Here is a 23,372-nt window from a genome sequence, read left to right as displayed (position 1 = left end):
AGTGGTTTAGTGCACGTTTAGTGGTTTAGTCCGCGTTTAGTGGTTTAGTGCATGTTTAGTGGTTTAATCCACTTTTACAGGGTTTAGTCCACATTTAGTGGTTTAGTGCACGTTTAGTGGTTTAGTCCGTGTTTAGTGGTTTAGTCCGTGTTTAGTGGTTTAGTCCACATTTAGTGTTTAGTGCACGTTTAGTGGTTTAGTCCATGTTTAGTGGTTTAGTCCGCGTTTAGTGGTTTAGTCCGCGTTTAGTGGTTAAGTCCGCGTTTAGTGGTTTAGTGCATGTTTAGTGGTTTAGTCCATGTTAGGTGGTTTAGTCCGTGTTTAGTGGTTTAGTCCATGTTTAGTGGTTTAGTCCGTGTTTAGTGGTTTAGTCCGTGTTTAGTTGTTTAGTCCACATTTACAGGGTTTAGTCCACATTTAGTGGTTTAGTGCACGTTTAGTGGTTTAGTCCGTGTTTATTGGTTTAGTGCATGTTTAGTGGTTTAGTCCATGTTTAGTGGTTTAGTCCGCGTTTATGGGTTTAGTCCGTGTTTAATTGTTTAGTCCGTGTTTAGTGGTTTAGTCCGTGTTTAGTGATTTAGTCCGTGTTTAGTGGTTTAGTCCACGTTTAGTGATTTAGTCCGCGTTAAGTGGTTTAGTCCACGTTTAGTGGTTTAGTCCGTGTTTAGTGGTTTAGTCCGCGTTTAGTGGTTTAGTGCATGTTTAGTGGTTTAGTCCATTTTTAGTGGTTTAGTCCGTGTTTAGTGATTTAGTCCGTGTTTAGTGGTTTAGTCCGCGTTTAGTGGTTTAGTCCGTGTTTAGTGGTTTAGTGCATGTTTAGTGGTTTAGTCCGTGTTTAGTGGTTTAGTCCGCGTTAAGTGGTTTAATGCATGTTTAGAGGTTTAGTCCGTGTTTAGTGGTTTAGTGCAAGTTTAGTGGTTTAGTGCATGTTTAGTGGTTTAGTCCGTGTTTAGTGGTTTAGTGCATGTTTAGTGGTTTAGTCTGTGTTTAGTGGTTTAGTCCATGTTTAGTGGTTTAGTCCATGTTTAGTGGTTTAGTCCATGTTTAGTGGTTTAGTCCGTGTTTAGTGGTTTAGTGCATGTTTAGTTGTTTAGTCCGCATTTAGTGGTTTAGTCCGTGTTTAGTGGTTTAGTCCGTTTTTAGTGGTTTAATCCGTGTTTAGTGGTTTAGTGCATGTTTAGTGGTTTATTCCACATTTAGTGGTTTAGTGCACGTTTAGTGGTTTAGTCCGTGTTTAGTGGTTTAGTCCGCGTTTAGTGGTTTAGTCCGTGTTTAGTGGTTTAGTCCGCGTTTAGTGGTTTAGTGCATGTTTAGTGGTTTAGTGCATGTTTAGTGGTTTAGTCCATTTTTAGTGGTTTAGTGCACGTTTAGTGGTTTAGTCTGTGTTTAGTGGTTTAGTGCATATTTAGTGGTTTAGTCCGTGTTTAGTGGTTTAGTCCGCGTTTAGTGGTTTAGTCCGTGTTTATGGGTTTAGTGCATGTTTAGTGGTTTAGTCCATGTTTAGTGGTTTAGTCCTCGTTTAGTGGTTTAGTGCATGTTTAGTGGTTTAGTCCGTGTTTAGTGGTTTAGTCCGCGTTTAGTGGTTTAGTGCATGTTTAGTGGTTTAGTCCGTGTTTAGTGGTTTAGTCCGCGTTTAGTGGTTTAGTGCATGTTTAGTGGTTTAGTCCGTGTTTAGTGGTTTAGTCCGCGTTTAGTGGTTTAGTGCATGTTTAGTGGTTTAGTCCGCGTTTAGTGGTTTAGTGCATGTTTAGTGGTTTAGTGCATGTTTAGTGGTTTAGTGCATGTTTAGTGGTTTAGTCCGCGTTTAGTGGTTTAGTGCATGTTTAGTGGTTTAGTCCGTGTTTAGTGGTTTAGTGCATGTTTAGTGGTTTAGTCCATTTTTAGTGGTTTAGTCCGCGTTTAGTGGTTTAGTGCATGTTTAGTGGTTTAGTCCGTGTTTATTGGTTTAGTGCATGTTTAGTGGTTTAATCCGTGTTTATTGGTTTAGTGCATGTTTAGTGGTTTAGTCCGTGTTTATTGGTTTAGTGCATGTTTAGTGGTTTAGTCCATGTTTAGTGGTTTAGTCCGCGTTTATGGGTTTAGTCCGTGTTTAATTGTTTAGTCCGTGTTTAGTGGTTTAGTCCGTGTTTAGTGATTTAGTCCGTGTTTAGTGGTTTAGTCCACGTTTAGTGATTTAGTCCGCGTTAAGTGGTTTAGTCCGTTTTTAGTGGTTTAGTCCGTGTTTAGTGGTTTAGTCCATGTTTAGTGGTTTAGTCCGTGTTTAGTGGTTTAGTCCCCGTTTAGTGGTTTAGTCCGTGTTTAGTGGTTTAGTCCACATTTAGAGGTTTAGTCCGTGTTTAGTGGTTTAGTCCGTGTTTAGTGGTTTAGTCCGTGTTTAGTGGTTTAGTCCGTGTTTAGTGGTTTAGTCCTTGTTTAGTGGTTTAGTGCATGTTTAGTGGTTTAGTCCATGTTTAGTGGCTTAGTCCGCGTTTAGTGGTTTAGTCCCTGTTTAGTGGTTTAGTCCCTGTTTAGTGGTTTAGTCCGTGTTTAGTGGTTTAGTCCACATTTAGAGGTTTAGTCCACATTTAGTGGTTTAGTCCGTGTTTAGTGGTTTAGTCCGTGTTTAGTGGTTTAGTCCATGTTTAGTGGTTTAGTCCCCGTTTAGTGGTTTAGTCCGTGTTTAGTGGTTTAGTCCACATTTAGAGGTCTAGTCCGTGTTTAGTGGTTTAGTCCGTGTTTAGTGGTTTAGTCCACATTTAGAGGTTTAGTCCGTGTTTAGTGGTTTAGTCCGTGTTTAGTGGTTTAGTCTGTGTTTAGTGGTTTAGTCCACATTTAGAGGTCTAGTCCGTGTTTAGTGGTTTAGTCTGTGTTTAGTGGTTTAGTCCACATTTAGAGGTTTAGTCCGTGTTTAGTGGTTTAGTCCGTGTTTAGTGGTTTAGTCTGTGTTTAGTGGTTTAGTCCACATTTAGAGGTTTAGTCCGTGTTTAGTGGTTTAGTCCGTGTTTAGTGGTTTAGTCTGTGTTTAATGGTTTAGTCTATGTGTTTTATTAGAGAAAACCATGAAAACCAGCTTTAAAGATGAATTGAAGATGTTTCAGGTGGAGCTGCACGAAAAAAAACTCTTTGATTTGTGAACGTCCAATAAAAATCACCAGTCAACAAAATGAAAACTCTACAAATGTTAGGAGAAATGTGTTTGGTGAAGTTAACGGGATTTTCCCCTCAAAGCAGACGTCCAGACAAGGTTCAAGGCTTATAGCCGTTTGCACATACAGTACATCAGGTTTTTTCTTCAGGTCAGGGTAAATAACCAAACCAACCAAACCAAAGAAGTTTCTCCTTTTGTCTTGAACTGATGACTCCTGCAGGTGAACATGTCAATGAAAAAGGAATCCGGTTTTACAACGACCTGATCGACAAGCTTCTGGACAACAAGATCACCCCCATGGTCACTTTGTATCACTGGGATCTACCACAGGTGATGGGTACCTTTGGTTTGCCGCTGGCCGGCTGAGCGTGAGCCTTCACAACATGGCTGTCGTCTCCGCTCAGGTGCTGCAGGAGAAGTATGGCGGCTGGCAGAACGTCAGCATGGTGGACTACTTTAATGACTTTGCCAGTTTGTGCTTTGAGCGCTTTGGAGACAGAGTCAAACACTGGATGACGTTCAACAATCCGTGGGTATGTCGTCCTGAAGAAAGACGGTGCGGATTGAGTTCTGAGCCGTCTGGTGAACCGTGTGTCTCTGTCTGTTCTGTAGTCTGTTGCTGTGGAGGGATATGAGACCGGAGAACATGCTCCTGGACTGAAGCTGAAGGGAACAGGAGCATACAGAGCTGCACACCATCTGATCAAGGTCACTCTGACTCTCTTAGAAATGAGTGTTTCCTGTTGGTGAGACTGTGTGGTCAGGTAGACCCGATTAAGATCACAACTACAGACAGTGAAAACAAGCTTCCTCCCCAACAACGACTTTGGTTCAATGAATCAGGGGGGTCCACGTTCTGACTGGCTGAACCCACCTATCCAGACCATCAGAAACAGGTAGGAAGGGTTTAGCTGGAAGATAATCTTCAGACTAGACAACGCCATCAATGATCGGGGACGATCATGGGTAAGCTATGAAGCTCAGCCTTCCAAGAAGAACTACACAATGACCTAACATCAAGAGAAGCCAGGTGGACCGGGAATGATCAGAACTCCAATCTGGTAAGGAATTGCAGAGATTCCCAGGCTGGAGACAGTCCTTCAACATCTTTGGGATGTTCTGTCTGAGAGTCAGGGACCACTGCAGAGTCCTGAAAGGGAGAAGGCACCTGAAGCAACGTTCACACCAACATTTTAAAATTAGAACCTCATTTACGCCGCCTTGTGTTGTCCCAAAATGGACGTAAAAAGCAGCATCTTATCGTGTACGATAAAACCCCACGTCCAAAGAGTGGTTTTGTTGATTCATATACAGATATCAAAAACGCCATTATGTTTTAATATAAAGGTCATGAATTTGTTGTAGTTGTCTGCCATTGTTTAGTGGTTAAAGTAATGTACTTTATAGTTTTTCTCATGCTGGAATTGTGAGTTTGACTCCAGGGCAGAGTCACGAAATGCAAATTTACTGCCTTGTTTCAACCACTAGGGGGCAGCCCGCAGACAGGTGTAACCCTTGTGCTGTCCTAGGCACTTTACCATTGGGAGTTGGGTCATCTAGACCCACTAGACAGTGCTCTGAACCTTTTTTCTTCAATGATTTGTGATCTTCACTGGTGTCCATGGATTACATGAAATCTTTCCACCTTTATCCACCTTTGTCATGGTAGGGAGAACACCTCAATGGAAGGGGGGGTCATCAAAGATAGCACAAGGGTTAAACCATCATTTCAAACAAGTTTGTTTTCAATTGTCAAAGCTATGGCAAGGACCAACAGTCAGCACTTTTGAAGCCCCATTTGTTCGAGTAAACAACCAAAAAAATTGCATTTTCTGTCTAGTTACTCTTTAAGGAAAATGTGTTTATCCATGGATTTTTGTCATTTTTCTACTAGTGTTTCTGTTGTAATTGGTAATGTGATGACTGCTAAAAGAGATTTTTTATCGTCTACAAAAAAGAAAGTTTGCTTTGATATTTTTAATATAATACATATTTGTATAAACAACGAGCCAAAGAAGTTCTAACTCTAATCAACATAATAGTGTCTCTTAAAGTCAGCAAAAGTGTTCCCCGTTCATGCGTGGGTTTTCTCCGGCTTCCTCCCACCGTCCAAAAACATGCTTCATAGGTTCAGTGGTTACTCCGTCTAGATTGTCCCTAGGTGTGAATGAGAGTGTGCATGGGGGTGTGATTGTGGCCCTATGACGGACTGGCGACCTGTCCAGGATGTCTCCAGCCTTTGTCCACGAGTGGTTGGGATAGGCTCCAGCAGCCCCATGACCCTGAAAGGGACAAAAACAGATTAGAAGATTAATCAATTCAGGGCTATTTCCTTCATATGATGTCAGTTTAGTTTGATATTTTACAAGATACTGTAGTCGTATTCATCTTGACTGTATAAAAAGTGGACTAGTATGCTCTAAGTAGAGCACTTTGTGGATGATCCAGACTGCTCATTTTAGTAACATGCATAATGGATGTGATTCAGTCAAAAGGAGACTTTCTTTTTGGAAAAGGTGGAGGAAAGAATTCAAAATGTACAAAGAAGAGAAATCAATAAAAAATGAGGAATCATGGGACTTTTGTTGTTGTTGTAGGCACATGCTAAAGTTTGGCACACTTACGACATGAAGTGGAAAAGCAAACAAAAAGGTGACTGAGAAAGCAAAGACACCGTAGTTGAAGCTCCCATTCCCAGAGTTCAGACCCCCCCAGAGCTGAAGTCCACGCCTTTGTCCAGGTCTGGTCGGCATTTCACTGACTGCTGACTGGGGGGAACCAGTGGACACCTCCAACCAGGAGGACATCCGGGCAGCGGAGAGATACTTTCAGTTCTACCTGGGCTGGTACGCAGGCCCCCTCTTCCATGGAGACTACCCCCAGGTCATGAAGGAGTACATCGGTGAGTGGAGCGTACGCCAACAGATACAGATACGTCTCTGTGGTCTGACTTCCTGTCTTTATTTCAACACATTTTGAAGGCAACAAAACATGAATCTGTGGACTAGAAAGGTGGCTGGAGGCAGTTAAATGAGAAACTATTTTTGTTAACAATTAAATGGAAAACAATAAACAGGAAACAAAAAGCTACAAAATTAGCAGAAAAGATTAATGAAGGAGGAGAAGTGATGAGCAGGATGTGGAGAGGTGCAGGGGGTCATGGACGCAGAAGAATGATGAACAGAAAGTAAAACTGATGTCAGGGCAGCAATGCAACCACTGACTGCATAATCCAACTGGACTGAGTGACTCCTCCCCCCTGGCGTTCCAAACAGGAAGTACCTGCTGGCTCCAAGAAGTCAAAATCTCACAGACTTCTCTAGATAAATAAACAGCTGATTCTCTGTCATTCTATTGGTCAGAAGAACCATTCTGGATCTGAGACCTTTTTCACATCTTCTTGACAATCCTTTATGTTTCAGTATATTTTTTCTGTAGTTCGGGTTTTTCTAGTTGTAAACTGACCAACCAGATGCCTCCATAAAAGTAGATGGAGCCTGCTGGCCCGAACATCCAATGTTCAAAACCTTTGATCTACAAACTTTGTGTACCCCGCTTTCTATTGGTAGGGGTGTGGCCTTTCAACAAGCTCACTCTCGATTGGCCAGAGTGGTTGCCATAGAAGTGTTGACTCAGACCTACTCGCTTGGCGCCAACATGGCGCCATTTGTATCACACAAAAATGCCGACTGAATTGACCTTATTCAGTTAAAGATGGAAGTAAAGCATTTCTATAGATGACGTCACACTCACTCAGGCCAGTTCTTTGATACAGCCAATGGATACAACACATCAAAGCCAAGTTTAAAAAAGGTTTAGAATTCCTGACTGACACGGAATGCAACTCTGAACTCTTCCTCAGGTAGAAAGAGTGGACAGCAGGGCCTGGGAGCATCGCGGCTTCCTGTCTTCTCCGCCCAGGAGAAAACCTACATCAGAGGCGCCTGCGACTTCCTGGGCCTAGGCCACTTTACCACCCGCTACATCACCCAGAAGAATTACCCATCAGGCCTTGGGGATAGTTACTTTGTGGATCGGGACCTTGCTGAGCTGGTTGATCCAAAATGGCCTGATCCAGGCTCAGAGTGGCTGTATTCAGTTCCCTGGGGCTTCAGACGCTTTCTGAACTATGTGAAGGTACAAAGTGCAGTGATGGCTTCCTGCTGCTCTTTACACAAACCTACTGAACGAGGACAGGTTCCCTGGAACCCAGAGTGGTACTATGACAAAGCAAACTCAACAGCAACCTGGAACGCTAGTTTCTATTGAGTCATTGATGAGCCGCAGTTGCAAAACAGAAGCAACATCAACACAAATGCATGAAGGGTCAGAAGGGGCGTTACTTCCAACCACTCCAAACCCGCTCAATCCCTCCAGCTGTTTCGACAGGTTGTCAGGAAGGACACCGGTGTAAAAACTCTGGCAGACCAACTGTGCAAATCAGTGAAAGCTGATTCGCTCTGGTGGCCCCTGACAGGATAAGCCCAAAGGTGAACGAGAACATGTGGTGTTGTGGTTAGCACTCTGGCCTCACAGTCAGAAGGTTCCGGTTTGAATTCTGCATGTTCTCCTTGTGCATGTCTGGGTTGCCTCTGATTTCCTCCTACAGTACAAAAACATGCTTCACTGCATCGATTGGTGATTCTAAATTGCCCCTTGGTGTGCATGTGGGGCCATTGTAATGTCTTGTTATTTCAATGTTTCCCTCTCTGAAGTCTGTTGAAAGAGGCCCATTCAATACATGACCCCATAAAAGGCCTTAGCTGAAAGATGTATCTTTGGTGCATTGGAAATCATTCTATTTCTTGATTGGGTTTGTTTTTAATCTCTTTTTTGTATTCTGTGTTCAGTCTGAGTACGGAAACCCGATGATCTACGTGACAGAAAACGGCGTCCCGGAGAAAAAGTACTGCACAGACCTGTGTGACGCCTGGAGGATGCAGTACTACAAAGACTACATCAATGAGATGCTCAAAGGTGATCCGACGTTTGTGTTTGAGGCTGTTTCTCTGGCACAGACGGAGTCAGACTGTGTCTGTGCTTGGACCTTCAGCAGTTAGAGACGGTGTGAACGTGAAGGCCTACACAGCCTGGTCTCTCCTGGACAGCTTTGAGTGGGATGAAGGATACAGCCAACGGTTCGGCCTGTTCTTTGTGGACTTCAGCAGTAAGAATAAACCACGGTACCCGAAGGCCTCTGTCCAGTTCTACAAACGGATCATCAGCTCCAATGGTTTTCCCAATCAGAGAGAGGTGAGCGGAAACCAACATGCTCCTCGTGAACACGATGACCTCGGCTGGCTGCTCACCTGTGGGACGGCTGGGTCTTTGCAGATGGAGAGTTGGAAGAGGAAAGCTGAGGAAGCCTGCTTCTCCAGTAACCAGCTCCTGGCTGCAGGTCAATCTGATGCTGCAGAACATTTTGCTTTTTAAACCAGCTTCTTCCCCGTGGGGAGATCAAGAACATGCAGGTTTGGGTAGTGCATCATGAGGTCTAAGCACAGAAGGAGAACAGCGGATAGTGGTTTTTTACCAGAATGTAGAACCGTTTCTTACAGCACAAGAAGAGGATCTTTACTTCATTACTGCAGAAGTAAAGGATTAGTTCTCATGACAGCATTGTAATGCTGGCAGCTGTCTTTCTTTAGAGAGGGGCTGGCATAACCCTTGTTCTATCCCAGGCACTTTAACATTGGGAGTGGGGTCATCTAGACCCACTAGACAGTGCTCTGAACCTTTTTTCTTCAATGATTTGTGATCTTCACTGGTGTCCATGGATTACATGAAATCTTTCCACCTTTAACCACCTTTGTCATGGTAGGGAGAACACGTCAATGGAAGGGGGGGCCATCTAAGATAGCACAAGGGTTAATGGTTCCTTGATCCTCATCAGTTCACAAGACAACCGCTAGGTAGCTGCTGACAAAAACAGGTGAAGCTCCACTCACTCCAGTGTCAAACGGCCCATCTTCTCCATAGAAATGACTCTTACTGTGGTCCAGTCCTCTGTCCTCTGGGATGTGAATTCATATCCAAGACAAATAGTATTTTTGCCGTGAGATTGGTAGTTTAATGGAGGTGTGGCTTGGTCCACTGTCAGGCCTTGGTCTGGTTCAGCAACTGAAAGCAAACACAACTTTATGAAATGTTTCTTTTCTTTTCTGTTGGAAAACCAAATGCTGAAACATACCTGCATTAATACTTAGCTTTTTTTTAAATGTTCAAAACAAAAGCAGATCTGATCATTCTAAAGACAAACATTTGGCTAAGAAACTTTAGTTTACTGCTTTAGTTGGAAACTGTTGAAGCATCAAGAAGACAGGTAAACAAGGACCAGATCATTTCTGATCCAACCAGCGGACTCATATCTAAGTGGTTTATGATGGTTTATGTTTTTAAGAGGAGGAAAAATAAAGACTGTTTGATGAACAGACGAAAACAATGACAGTATTATAATAATCGTCATTATAAGACGATGATAATAAGAAAACAGGGCAAGCCTGCTTTAAGATCTTTTATTTTTGTAAATATGAACTAAAATGGTGACAAAAATGCAGGAAATCTGGACTCTGCAATGCTTGGGGCTATATTTGGTGAAAAATGACAGCATTTGTGAAGATGTGACTGATTTTGTGGGTGTTTGTTGGTGGTTTGTGCGACAGCAGCTGCAGTATCTGGCTGTGGATTTCTGCTTCCTCAAAGTTGTGCTCCTGTGATCTGCTGTGATCCCACAGATCCACTGCGGGGCCACAAGGAGATGGTGAGCGAGATCGTGGTTCCCACCGTGTGCACGCTCTGCGTCCTGCTCAGCGCCATTTTCTTCATGTTCCTGCTGAGGAGACGCCTCTGAGAAACTCATACCATCAAATCTGCATCAGCCCGACAGCCTTCTAAGGCTTCAACTGGAGTCAAGGCTGGTTTCCAATCATCAATAAATCCAGTCAGAACCTGTTTCAAAGCATCAATGAAGCTCAGTGGATAACTAAAGGTTTGTTTTTCCAAGAGGTCCATCTGGGGCCTGTTTCAGAAAGGAGGTTAAGTGTAAACTCTGAGTATGTTAACCCTGAAATCAGGGAAACCCTGGGTTTTCCGTTTCAGAATGGGAGGTTTGTTAAACCAGAGAAAGCAGAGTAAGTCAAACCCGTTTCTGAAAGAGAGGTAACTTATACTCGGAGTCAGTGTCCATGGTTACTTACGCTGTGAACCTAACCTGGTCGGGAGCAGGTTTTATTCTCCAAACTCAAAGTTTCTGCCGGTCCCCTCCCCTTTTTAAAGACGAAGCGGTATTTTTTGCTTTAACCTTCATTGCCCAAATTTCCGTCACACAGAGACGGTCTAAGTGACAAGAATGGCTTGTCCTTTTTTGGAGGACCCAATAGACGAGGAGGCTGCATTAATTCCTAGAGAATTACATTTACGTCGTGCGAGGATTTTGAGACCTAGACTGGATTTTTTGTCATTGCTCCATACGTTTTTGTTTGAGCGTTACCGTTTTTCGTTGCAGTCAATTACATATATACAATGAAAACAACATTAGATATGTATTGCTATGTAGATGTTTCACATGTCAAATATTGTCAACAAAGCCTACATCCATGACATGCTCACATTTGACCTGATTGAATTATGTTTTTATACTTCATTTTTAGCTGCTGCCATGTTCTTTTAATTCCTGCAGGATTGCATCTACATGAAAATGAAATCAGGGACATTGAATTAGATTAATGTAACAATTACTTTTAGGAAACACAATTTGCTAGCACTGCTTACTTTCTTAATCCCATATAAACTTATACCACTTGATCAATACAAGGGTAGACAAAAGTTCACTTTTAAAAACACAATTGCATGTATTAATATTAAACTGACCAACGTTTGCAAGAGGGGAAGGTTAACAGAAAAGTCCTTTAAACATTACCGACGTTAAATGCATTTTCCCCCAGATTGGTTCTGTACACTGTGCAGCATTTCATGCATTTACACCAGGAATAACACTTCAAAAGTAAACCTAAATATCACCATTTTTTATTTCACTCCTTACGCTATTTAAAAAGTTATTTATTACAGTCAATATTTTATAACAATGATTTAAATGCAAACTTAGGCATTAACTTGAGCAGCTATGTTTTCCACGCTAACTGTCTCTGTTTTGCAGATGCAGCGGTGTTGCTTTTCTTCCGGAATATGTGCTCATATTCACTGTAACTCTGCAGCAGCACGTCAAGTTCAGCTGGAGAAAAATACGCAGACCTCTTTTTTCACGGTTGCCATGGTGACTCGTGATATCTGCGCTCCATTGATAATGGCTTCTTATAGTCGCGGTGCGCACGCTCACCTCCGAATCAGTCCACTCAGAGTTGATTGACCTAACTCGGATCAGCTTCTCTGAAACAGAAAACTCAGAGTTGTTAATCTCTCGATTGACCAACTCAGAGTTCAAGTTTAACCTCAGAGTTGGTTGAACCTCCTTTCTGAAACAGGCCCCTGGTTTGAAGTAAACCTCAAAGAAATCTAAGCACAAGTTCTAAAAAAAAGTTCCTTTAAAGTGGACTGTAAATAAGCTTAAAAAACCTGTTTGTCCTTTTCTGTATATATAAAACCTGAGATGTGTGAGGCCTGTTCAAGGTTCAAACTCCATCATATCTGCTGCTTAAAATACTGAAAAATAAAAGCTACATTCATTTTTGGTGTGAAGTGCTTGCTCTTAAAAACGTTGTCTGCCTATCTGTGTATCTAAATTCCTTCTGTCTGGACTTTAATTTGAAATTTTATTTAAAGCGCTTCAGTGCAACTTTATTTTGAAGGCGTGCCGCATTTGGGCACCGGAAGGGGTTTCTCCTGTGGCGTTCGTCGTGTGTTGGCGCGCGCTCCGGCACTCAGGTTTGTTTTTTTGCCCTGTAATTGCTATTTTTGTGAATACTTTGTAGTTTTCGATGTTTGTGCGCTTGTCGGTGTTTCATTTGCATCAACGCGCGTCTGTTTTTCTAAACGCGTCGTTTTTAAAAATCACACCAACGTCATTTCCTGAGATGCAGGTCGCAGTTTCCACAGTTTCCGTCTCGTTTCCTCGGCCGGTCTATGGTAACGTCGTTTCGCCGCTTGTCGCCGTTTTCAGGTTTGTTTTTATTTGGTTTGGACTTTGCCGCCCCCCTTCTTCTTCTGTTGTTATGGTTCTTCTTCTGTGGTTACTACCAAGCGCTGTACGGTGCTGCCCCCTGTAGGCAGACGACAGAATAAACACCAGCGTATTCGGACTCATGCAGACGGAGGCGTGAGTCCACGTGGGCGGAGTTAAACGCGTCCACTGAAGGATTTATCGTCACAGTAGAGGTTGTCATTCAGAAACACTCATCTTTGGGGAGCTGGGGTGTGTCTGAATTCCCACCCTAACCCCTACATAGTGCACTACATAGTGCGTTTGTCATTTTCTAGTTCTGTCTGAATCTACAATTCCAAAATCTAGAGCCCTAGATATTTCCCAGAAGTCTCTGTGAAAAACCAGTGTGCACTGCTGTTCACTAGATCAGTGAATATAGACCACAATGCATTGCGTCGGAATATTTTTACCAAAAAGTGTATTTAAGTGTATTCTGGGTTTTGCTTCTTCTTCCAGTGTCGGTCATTTCTGGATGCTTTTTTCTTTTTCACGTGTATTTTTATTGAAAAGCACATGATGAATGCTACATTGCAGTGATGGACTCCAACATTCTTGCTTTCTCAGGGATTTTCAAATCATAAATGTATGACACCGTTTCAGTGACACTCCACATTAAGTCTGATCTTACAGGCTTTACATAATCTGTCCATTTAGACCAAGCAGTGGAAAAACCTCCAGTTGTGTTGGCAATGAGTGAGAAATTCTCTCCATTGTATAAATCCTTTGTACAACGTCCAGCCAGTCTGTCGCTCAGGTTTAAGCCGTTTTCTGGTCATGGTTTTCCAGGAGAACATAGAGCAGTTTCTTACTTTTGTTGTCGGTCATATGGTTCTATCTCACCCAAAAATAGACTTTCAAAGGGGAAGACAATAGAAAATACATTCAGCACATGTTCATGAATGTCAGACCAGGATTTCTTGACAACCACACAGTCCTAAAATATATGGAAGTGTTTGGCTCCATTATTACCACACCTCCAACATTTAAGATAAGATATTCCTTTATTAGTCCCACGATGGGGACATTTCCGTGTTGCAGCAGCAGTACAGGAACAGAGAGCAATATATAAAAGAAACAAAACTATGGAGTCATTATACACACATATATACACAAAATACACACATACATTTCCAAAAAAGGCACAGGATGACCATATAATCAGTTATTGTACAGGGTAAAATCAATATGACAGAGCGGATGATGTTGGTTAACGTGGTTCACTGGGAGCAGCTAAGGTTGTAAAGTCTAACAGCAGCAGGTAGAAACGACCTGCGGTGTCGCTCCGTCAGACACTCAGGATGTTTCAGTCTGACGCTGAAGGAGCTGCACAGAGAGGACACTGACTCATACATGGGGTGGGCGTCGTTCTCCATCTCTCCCACCTCCTGTAATGAGGCCAAAGGCAGCCCCAGAACAGAGCTGGCCTTCTTCACCAGCTTCTCCAGCCGCTTCCTGTCCGCTGCTGAGATGCCGCTGCATCAGCTGACCGCTCCATAAAAGATGGCTGATGCCACCACAGGGTCGTAAAAAGTCTTTAGGAGGGATCCCTGCACTCCAAGAGACCTCAGTCTCCTCAGCAGATAAAGCCTGCTCTGTCCTTTTTTGTACAGTGCTTCTGTATTGTGTGACCAGTCCAGTTTATTGTTGAGGTGAACACCCAAGTACTTGTATGAATCCACTCTCTCTATGTCCCTTCCTTGGATGTTCACCGGTGCTAATGTAGAGTGAGCCTGCGAAAGTCCACCACCAGCTCCTTGGTTTTCCCTGCATTAATCTGGAGGTAGTTCCGCTGGCACCAGTCCTCAAAGCTCTGAATCAGTTCTCTACTCTCTGTCATCGTCATCCATGATTAGTCCGACAACGGCAGAGTCATCCGAGAACTTCTGCAGGTGACCAGATGCTGAGCTGGACATGAAGTCTGCGGTGTAGACGGTGAACAGGAACGGAGGCAGAACTGTTCCCTGCGGTGCTCCTGTGTTACAGACGATCATGTCAGACTCACAGTGGGGGGACCTCACGTACTGCAGTCGGTTTGAGAGGAAGTCCAGCATCCATGCAGACAGATACTGGTCCACGCCCATGTGCACCAACTTGTCCCTCAGCAGCAGCGGTTGAATGGTGTTGAAAGCGCTGGAGAAGTCGAAGAACATGACTCTCACAGAGCTCCCAGTCTGGTCCAGGTGTGACAGAGCTCTGTCCAGGAGGAAGATGACAGCATCCTCAACTCCGGTACCGGGCTGGTAGGCCAACTGGCTGACCATGACACGAAGATGTGTGAGCACCAGCCTCTCCATCGTCTTCATCAGATGAGAGGTCAGCGCCACCGGTCTGTAGTCCTTGAAGTCAGTCGGCCGAGATGTATGGAAGCGATTCTGTAGCATTAATAAAAAGCAAAGTCAAAACCAGAAATGCTTTTTCATTTTCAAAATGAAGCTGCATTTTTTGACTCAAAAATAAAATGAAAAAGTAATCCACCAAAATGCTTTTTCTTTTCCTTCCTCAACACAGCTTATTCTGTCACTTGATTAAAATGAAAATGGTATTTGACATTTCATTTTCAAGACGTTCTCTGGTAAATGTGTAGCAAAATTCATTTAGAAATGTCTAATTTGATGTCTAAAATGGATTAATAGAAATGCTTTTTAATTTTCAAAATGAAGCTGCATCAAATGACTCAAAATTCAAATGAAAAAGCAATATTTCAAAATGCTTTTTCATTTTATACTTAAAATCCCTTATTCTGTGTCATAATTAAAACGAAAATGCAAAGAGGGGATTGCATTTGCATTTTCACATCCACCCCGCGCACCTTGTCACAATATTCATTTCTCAAAAGCATTAGCAGAGGGGGGGCGGGGCGATGACGTCACTGCTTTCTCCGTGTGTACGGCCGCTGTCGCTGAGAGACCTGGTGTGTCTGTGTTCGCATTGAGATCACCTAAAACCGGGTCCTGTTCACAAACCGCTGGACCTGGACTGCTCAAACCTGGATTCCTGGATCTTAATGCGAGAAATGCAGCAGAATGTTCCTTTATCTCCCTCGCCAATCAGAAGCTGTGAATCGCAACCCAACTTCTTCAGCGTCGTCTGACCGCACGGATTTAAAAACATATGATCGAGCAGAGCAGGCCCTTAATAATAATCATGACAGTAATAAAAGCACATTATCAAGATAGTCTCCTGGCTGCAGCTTCGCCCTGAGTGAGTGTTTTTGGTCCACCCAGCAACGTTTAGCACAGAGAAATCTGCTGTCTGTTGATGGAGCTCCAGCTGTCATCAAACAGAAAATTCAGCGCGAAGCTGCAGATAAATGTGTAAATATGTGGGAATTACATCAGTCTTTATTTTGTTCTGGACACCACTGGAAACACAAATTCATATGATGGTTTCTCAGATCGCAGCAGCATTTCCGCCTTCAGCGATCGTCGGAGCTTCGCGCTCCGCTGTGCGAAGGCAGCTGGCGGTCCGAAGAACAAAGCTTGTCCGCGGTGAGTCAGGAGGAGGACCGCAGAAGGTGGACATGCTGCTACTTAGTCCTGAGAAGCTGTGGAAACTCATCAGAAGTTCACAACCAACACAAAGCCGTTTTCTCTGCCGCTAACACAGTCTGCTCCTGGTGCGTGTGTGTGTGTGTCAGCGGTCGGACACACAGAGAAAGCAGTGACGTCATCGCCCCGCCTCCCCTCTGCTAATGCTTTTGAGAAATGAATATTGCTACAAGTTTCCCAGGGTGGATGTGAAAATGCAAATGCAATCCCCTCTTTGCATTTTCGTTTTAATTATGACACAGAATAGGCGGTTTGAAGTATAAAATGAAAAAGCATTTTGAAATATTGCTTTTATATTTGAATTTTGAGTCATTTGATGCAGCTTCATTTTGAAAATTAAAAAGCATTTCTATTAATCCATTTTAGACATCAAATTAGACATTTCTAAATGAATTTTGCTACACATTTACCAGAGAACGTCTTGAAAATGAAATGTCAAATACCATTTTCATTTTAATCAAGTGACAGAATAAGCTGTGTTGAGGAAGGAAAAGAAAAAGCATTTTGGTGGATTACTTTTTCATTTTATTTTTGAGTCAAAAAATGCAGCTTCATTTTGAAAATGAAAAAGCATTTCTGGTTTTGACTTTGCTTTTTATTAATGCTACAGAATCGCTTCCATAGGGATGTCCTTGGAACCGGGACCACGCAGGATGTCTTCCCCAGCTTCAGGCTCAGACTGAGCATGTGCAGCATAACGCTGCACAGTTCATCTGCACACGTCCTGAGGAGCCTGGCCGATGCCATCTGGGCCTGACGCCTTTGTTCTGCTGAGCTGCTTTCTCACCTGGGCTTTTGTGAGTGGCAGTGTGGGGCTTAGTGAGGGGAGGGGCTGCGGGCTGAGTCGTCAGGGGCGTCGGGATGAAGCAGAATAGGGGTCATTGAATGCAGCAGTGGGGGAGACAGGGTGGGGGTGGTCTATTGAATCTAATGAAAAACAGATCCAGGTCGTTGACCCACGTCTGGTCCCCCTCAGCCTGAGTGCTGGGCTCATTGTATCCAGTGATGGTCCTCAGGCCTCGCCACACCCCGCTGACGTTGTTCTGCTGCAGCTTCTCCTCCATCATCCTCTTGTAGCTCGTCTTTCCCTCTCTGATGTCGCGTCTCAGCTCCTTCTGTACAGCCCTCAGCTCCTCTTTGTTGCCTGATTTAAAGGCCCTCCTCACTACCTGTTCCTCCACCTGAGAGGGTGTAGTAGAAACCTCATGATGCTCCTCCAGCATTGGATCCTGGTGTGACCCATTGTTGGTGACATAAAAGTTATGAGCGGCTTGAAGAGAAACAGAAGAACAAGTGAAGGACAGAACAAACTGTTCCCAGGAAGAAGCTGGCTCTGGTCCGCTTCAAAGGGCGAGGCGGTCGGTCATCAGTCGCATCCAAAATCGCGGGTTCAGACCAACGTCGCTTGGATCTGCCAGCGACTGTCCACCAGAACTGTGATGAACTTCTTAGCGGCGTTTCTACTTTTTCTATCAACGCGATCGTCTCCAGGGTGTATTGACGGCCTGACCGACATCCTGGTCATTGGTTCCACAAACGGGGATCTTCGTCTCATCACTCCAGAGTATTGAGTCCCAGTAGTCTTCATCTTCATCAGCATGGACCCTAGCAGATGGTAGGCGTGCTTTTTCATGCACGGTCTTCAGGAGAGGTCTCCTTCATGGACGATAACCACGCACGCCGTTCCTCTGCAGCGTGCGCCGGGTGGCGTCACGGGAAAAAGTCCCTCCAGTTTGGCGTTCTACAGCTTTAGCTAACTGCAGTGAACCTGCATGGTGGTTTCCTTCAACCTTCTCATCAGAAGACGCTCCTGTCCAGATGTTAGCTTCTGTGGACGTCATGGTTCCACTTCCATCTTTCTTGAACTTCTGGATCACTTTTGCTTTAGGGTTTTGACTGAGATGTAAAGCTTTGCTGATCTTCTTGTAGCCCCCACCTCTTTGTGCAGAGAAATGATTTCCTTTCTCAGATTTGGTGACATTTCTCTTCCATGGGGGGCCATTGCTGACGGTGCTCCTGAATCCACACCTGATTCTATCTCTGCTCTTTGTGTCACTCAGACTGCAGCAGCACCACTGTTCACCCTTTGTTGACAGGAAGTGACATCCATTCCTACAGTTGGACGGGACGCCTCTGCAGCCGCCTCTGCAGCCGCCTCTGCAGCCGCCTCTGCAGCAATGCCAGCAGACGCCGTTCATGTTCCTGTTTTTGCTTCTCGCTGGCAGGACTCTGACATCATGCGAGGTCCAAAGGAGGACAGCCAGGGCGACATCCCCCTGTATGAGCAGCTGGAGGACGAGGCTTTCCCTCCCCTCCCTCCGCCTCCCTCCCCAGGTCAACAGGAGGGGCGTGGCCTGTCAGCAGACGGTCGGCGTTCTCCCCGTAAAGCACGTCTCCAAAGGTGAAAGCGGCTGCGCTCATGCGGTTCTTCTGATGCAGGCGAGGAGGGGGAGGTGTCCGGGCTGGCCGACGTCCCCGCCGCCAAGAGGAAGAGTGCAAAGAGACCACAGCCCAAGCTGGACTCCAACAGGTACCTCTGGCTTTTCCCAGCATGCAACACACGGAGCTGAATCTGCAGATTTACTGAGTTCTACTCGAAGCGGTCACAGCTTCAGGCCACAGACCAGAGCTCTGCTGAAAAGCCTTTAGATTTCCTTTAACTTCTAAAACAATGATCTTCATCCTCTGGAAAGATCTGCAGCTGCTTTAAACTTTGGTTTCTCACTTTTCATGTAGGAAGCGGTCACTTTCCCTTAACCCAGTTCTTCTGAAATAGGAAATAGTGGGGCTGGGGGGCGCAAAGCGATGCCGGGGCGGGGATTGCGGTCTCATGCAGGCAATACGGGCAATTGTCCGGTGCACAAATTTAACGTGGGGACGGTGGTGACAGCGGCTCAGTGCTTGGAAAACAATCTGCTCCTCTATTGGTTCCCATTTTTCTGCTCTATCAGAGTTGGTAACAGCCTGAAACTGTGAATCCCCGTCCGTCCCTGCAGCTGCTGCTGTCTGTGTCACACGCGTGTGTGAGAAGGGGAGGGGAGGGGTGGTGTGGGCTCTGACTGGCAGGTGAAGCGGGGAACACGGACCACTGCCTGTTGCGCAACACCAGGATGTAATCAAAAAACCTGAATCCACTGTTTGAATAACTTTATTAGCAGCTTCCTCGTAACACTAGACAGCTGGTTCAGGAATATTCTACATTATTATTATGGTCTGGAGGAAAGACTCTTGCTTTTTCCCTGTTTGATGCAGCTTTCTTTTATTTTGAAAGTCTCCCTCCGTTTCCTCTCTGTTAGCTTTGCTAGCTTGGGGTTTCATGGCAGACGCTTTGAGGAAGTAGCGGATGGATTCAAGACGCATCACTGAGCGACTTGACATGTCACTGGACAGAATCCAGTGGTTTTCCAAAATAAAAGCATCAGATTGGAAATGAAGCAGAGAATGTGGTGGTGGGGGTGCGGGGGGGTCTGGATGTCTGCATCCGTCTCATGAGCTTCAGTCCAATCAGCTTCAGCGTCAGCTTGACTTTTCCAGCTGTGCTGCTCCTCACAGATGTTTGGCATCTGCATGACTAGAAGGGGGCATGGGGGGTGTCGGGTTTAGCCAGAGGCAACCCCCCCCCCCCCCCCCCCCCCCCCAGCCTGTGGCTGCAGCAGGCTCTGCTTTGAAGGTCCTCACTGCTGCTGCTGGTCTTCAGGCTGATTTCAGAGAGAGGACTCCCAGCTCTGCGCTCGCTGTTCCAGGACGTCCACTTCAGAGGAAAAGGACACGAGGTAGGAGCTGCCCACCCCCAGACCCCCCCATGATGACTCCAGGAGCTCAGGGCTTTTGTCCCCACAGGCCGAAGACCTGCGGCTGCTGATGCAGAAGCTGGAGAACTGGGCTCACCGGCTCTACCCCAGGTTCCAGTTTGAGGACTTCATGGACAAGGTGGAACGGCTGGGAGGCAAGAAGGAGGTGCAGGTGAGGAGGGGGTGGGGGGGTCGTCTCTGCTGCTGCTCAGCGTCTGACCGCTTCTGCTGCTGAGCAGACTTGTCTGAAGAGGATCCGGCTGGACATGCCGCTGACGCACGAGGACTTCACGGAGAAAGACGGTGAGTGATGACGAGGAGGAGTGATGAAGAGCTGGGGGGGGGACGCCAGCAGAAACCTGAGCTGCTCTTCCTGCAGGTGAAGAGGACTTCCCTCATGAAACCCACCACTCTGGAGACCCTGACCCCTTCAGCAACCAGGAGGAGGAGCTTCACCACTCCACCCCGGCCCCCGCCGCCCCCTCCCTGACAGAGGAGCAGCGCAGACGCATGGAGCTGAACCGACAGCGAGCCTTGGAGAGGAGGCTGGCACGGCGGCAGCAGCTTAGTGGTAGGGGTCGCGCCTAGTGTTCAGTTGAAACATTAGGACTGCTGTTTGGATGAGTGGAAGCTACAGACCATGAAGGGACCTCCACCGTGCTTCACTGACCAGACTACTTTTTATGGATCAGTTAAATGAAAAACCTGGTAACATTCTGAAAAAAATACACAAAGAAAACACTTTGAAACTCCAAAGAACACACCGTAAAGGTGAAAGAAACGTAGGCTTTTAGTTCTCAGGGTTGAATCTAATTAAACATGGGGGCGGGGCTTTGAGCCCATTGGCTGCCGGGACAGATGATCGTCAAAGCCCCGCCCCCATGGGAAATGATTGTCAAAGCCCCGCCCCATGAGAAATGATCGTCAAAGCCCCGCCCCCATGAGAAATAACCGTCATAGCCCCGCCCCCATGGGAAATTATTGTCAAAGCCCCGCCCCATGGGAAATTATGTTCCAAAACCAAAACCCCTGAATTTGATCTGTAAATGTTTAGAATCCAGAAACAGGAGCTGTTACTAACTCAATCAAGTTTTTATTTAGTCCCAGTTTTAGACTTTCTGTCCATATTTCTGTCATGTTTATAACCTGTTTTGTTCCCTCGCTGTGTCGCGGTTTCCTCTTCATGCTCCTGCCGTTTAGGGCTGAGCTTCAGTTTGTCTCAGAACACAATCCGTTGTTGGACCGGAACAACTGAACCGGACAAATGTCAGAAACGGTTGTGGTGTAATCAAACAGAAAACACCTTAAAACGCTTCTGACAGGCTTTTCTGTGGTTACGGCCGACAGACGCCGCTGTGACGTCATCCTAAAAGCTACCTTGTAGTTCCTGAACAGAATTCTTCAAATCAACGCCATAACTGCACAACGATGAGATGCAGAAACTCATTCAGACTATTGGAAGGTGATCCACATCACTTCTCACCGTTTTCCTGACTGTCAGAAACACATTCGTGTTCTTCTGTCCGTCACCGTCCTGCAGCCTGACGTTGATGCAGACGTTCACATCTGTCAGTGAATCTAAAGTCTGAAGGAACTGAAAGTGCAGGACTTCCATCATTTCTGTCTCTGGTTGCTTTGCCCCGCCCTCCTAACTCCTGACCAATGAGTGAAGAGGTCTGCAGTCACATGGTTTTGTTGACAAGCTTTAGTCCGGAACAGAAAGGCTGCCTGACAGCCGTCTGAATATAGACCCAAGACAAGGTTCAGGACTCGATCCGGGTCAGAACCAAACACTTCTCCAGTCTGAACACAGCCGTGATCCCGTCTGCCGTGTTTCCTGTACAGATGTGTTCATTCGGTGAAGCTGTGAGGATTTAAACGGTGTAGAAAGGACTTTTCTAGACCAAACTCCAGCTTCAACGAGGAAACGCTGCACCTTTCAGGTTAAAACTTCACCTTCAGATCCAATGTTGTTGGGTTTCATTGACTTGAAGCGGCTCCTGGTTTGATCCCGTACTTTGGCCGGACAGACGCTTCCCCTCCTGGTCCTTCCACATTAGAGCTCCTCTGGTTGGTGTCAGGTTCCCATGATGCATTTCTACTAGTCAATCACACGTTTTGTCTGCAGATGCTTCAGACTCTCAGACTGCCCTCCTGAATGATCCCACTGACCGAGCTGAGGAGGATCTGGATCAGGATCTGGATCTGGATCAGGATCTGCAGGCCTCCAGCTCTTTCACTCAGCGGTCGGCTGCAGACTCCGAGCCCCCCCCTCATGAACCTCCAAGTGTCCTGAAGACGTGTGACCCGGATCAGGATGAGGAGATCAACCTGAGACCTTCCCCTCCAGCAGCAGAGGACGGCTGTCCTGTAGGTCAAAGGTCATAGACTCTTAGGGTTCTGTATATGCAGCAGTGATGTCATGGTTTCTGTTGTTGTTGTTTCAGTTCAGAATGGGTCAAATAAAGGTTCAGAACCAACATGGAGGCTCGTCGTTCATGTGAAATATTTGTGCTGAAAACAGCCACTGAGCTTCCAGCAGTTCTGGTTTCTGACCCGATCAGTTCTCTAAACCTCTGTCTACTTCAGCGGGTTGGAGGCCTGAACCCGATGACCCGGGACCATCGCACAGTACCTTCTCTTTGGAGTTTGTTCTGATGCAGCAGTGGGGACCAACAGTGTAGAGCGGTCAGCCCTGTCACCTGAGGGTCTGAGTGCAGGGATGTGTAGTTTAGTCATTACCTGTGGAGTTCTATGTTCTTTATGTGCTTTCCTAGGCACGTTAACGTTGGGTCATCTAGACCCACTAGCCCTTGTGCTATCCTAGACAGGTTAACGTTGGGTCATCTAGACCCACTAGCCCTTGTGCTATCCTAGGCACGTTAACGTTGGGTCATCTAGACCCACTAGCCCTTGTGCTATCCTAGACAGGTTAACGTTGGGTCATCTAGACCCACTAGCCCTTGTGCTATCCTAGGCAGGTTAACGTTGGGTCATCTAGACCCACTAGCCCTTGTGCTATCCTAGGCACGTTAAAGTTGGGTCATGTAGACCCACTAGCCCTTGTGCTATCCTAGACAGGTTAACGTTGGGTCATCTAGACCCACTAGCCCTTGTGCTATCCTAGACAGGTTAACGTTGGGTCATCTAGACCCACTAGCCCTTGTGCTATCCTAGACAGGTTAACGTTGGGTCATCTAGACCCACTAGCCCTTGTGCTATCCTTGACACTTTACCATTGGGAGTGGGGTCATCTAGACCCACTAGCCCTTGTTCTATCCTAGGCACGTTAACGTTGGGAGTTGGGTCATCTAGACCCACTAGACAGTTGGGTCATCTAGACCCACTAGACAGTTGGGTCATCTAGACCCACTAGACAGTGCTCTGAACCTTTTTTCTTCAATGATTTGTGATCTTCACTGGTGTCCATGGATTACATAAAATCTTTCCACCTTTATCCACCTTTGTCATAGTAGGGAGAACACCTCAATGGAAGGGAGGGGGGGGTCATCTGGACCCCATGGGATAGCACAAGGGTTAAAAAGTTACCGGTACGAAGCCCTTGGAGGCGACTAATGTTAATATTGGGCCATAGAAATCAAACTGAATTGACAGAAGGTCCTAGTTTGAATCCCGGGTGGGTTCTGTGATGGGCCCGTTCTGGCTGAAGCCCATTCTCCTCCTGTAGCTGGTTCCAAGACCAAGGCTGCTAGAAGATGGAAGGACCCGGAGCCCCCCCCAACGTGGTT

The 23,372-nt window shown here is 45.7% G+C and overlaps 2 protein-coding genes across 5 annotated transcripts in view; both read left to right on the top strand.

The window, feature by feature from the left end:
• lctla (lactase-like a) overlaps nt 1–11,808 on the top strand; it is a 39,137-nt gene extending 27,329 nt beyond the window's left edge. For 2 of the 3 annotated variants that reach the window (XM_078944106.1, XM_078944105.1), the window contains exons 5-14: nt 3,348–3,457; nt 3,532–3,660; nt 3,740–3,835; nt 5,725–5,779; nt 5,868–6,029; nt 6,990–7,264; nt 7,978–8,104; nt 8,181–8,380; nt 8,462–8,525; nt 9,862–11,808. In XM_078944106.1, coding sequence (XP_078800232.1) covers nt 3,348–3,457; nt 3,532–3,660; nt 3,740–3,835; nt 5,725–5,779; nt 5,868–6,029; nt 6,990–7,264; nt 7,978–8,104; nt 8,181–8,380; nt 8,462–8,525; nt 9,862–9,977 — 1,334 coding nt within the window. In that variant the 3' untranslated portion in view covers nt 9,978–11,808. The remainder of the gene's footprint in view (nt 1–3,347; nt 3,458–3,531; nt 3,661–3,739; nt 3,836–5,724; nt 5,780–5,867; nt 6,030–6,989; nt 7,265–7,977; nt 8,105–8,180; nt 8,381–8,461; nt 8,526–9,861) is intronic. The other variant, XM_078944107.1, reaches the window with a different exon arrangement.
• Nucleotides 11,809–11,919: 111 nt separating this feature from the next.
• On the top strand, nt 11,920–22,103 carry tipin (timeless interacting protein). 2 transcript variants are annotated; one of them, XM_020701387.3, is made up of 8 exons: nt 11,920–12,007; nt 18,058–18,199; nt 18,272–18,362; nt 19,530–19,605; nt 19,673–19,795; nt 19,863–19,926; nt 20,003–20,194; nt 21,752–22,103. In XM_020701387.3, exons 2-8 carry the CDS (start codon nt 18,070–18,072, stop codon nt 22,009–22,011), a joined length of 936 nt encoding a protein of 311 aa, XP_020557046.2. In that variant the 5' UTR covers nt 11,920–12,007; nt 18,058–18,069; the 3' UTR covers nt 22,012–22,103. The 2 variants fall into 2 exon arrangements, with proteins under 2 accessions (XP_020557046.2, XP_023807017.1); XM_023951249.2 differs by lacking the exon at nt 11,920–12,007 and adding an exon at nt 12,025–12,242.
• Nucleotides 22,104–23,372: the final 1,269 nt, after the last annotated feature.

This window comes from Oryzias latipes, chromosome 3 (genome assembly GCF_053564925.1).
Source record: "Oryzias latipes strain Hd-rR chromosome 3, Olatipes_Hd-rR_3.1".
NCBI lineage: Eukaryota > Metazoa > Chordata > Actinopteri > Beloniformes > Adrianichthyidae > Oryzias > Oryzias latipes.
The sequence above is the reverse complement of the archived record's forward strand: the minus strand, read 5'-3'. Positions and strand labels throughout refer to the sequence as shown.

Bases quoted from the DNA above. Each gene is read 5' to 3' on its own strand.
- tipin (XM_020701387.3), top strand. From the start codon at position 18,070: ATGCGAGGTCCAAAGGAGGACAGCCAGGGCGACATCCCCCTGTATGAG. The intron at 19,927-20,002 runs GTGAGTGATGAC...CTCTTCCTGCAG, and splicing joins GGACTTCACGGAGAAAGACG to GTGAAGAGGACTTCCCTCAT. The intron at 20,195-21,751 runs GTAGGGGTCGCG...TTTTGTCTGCAG, and splicing joins ACGGCGGCAGCAGCTTAGTG to ATGCTTCAGACTCTCAGACT.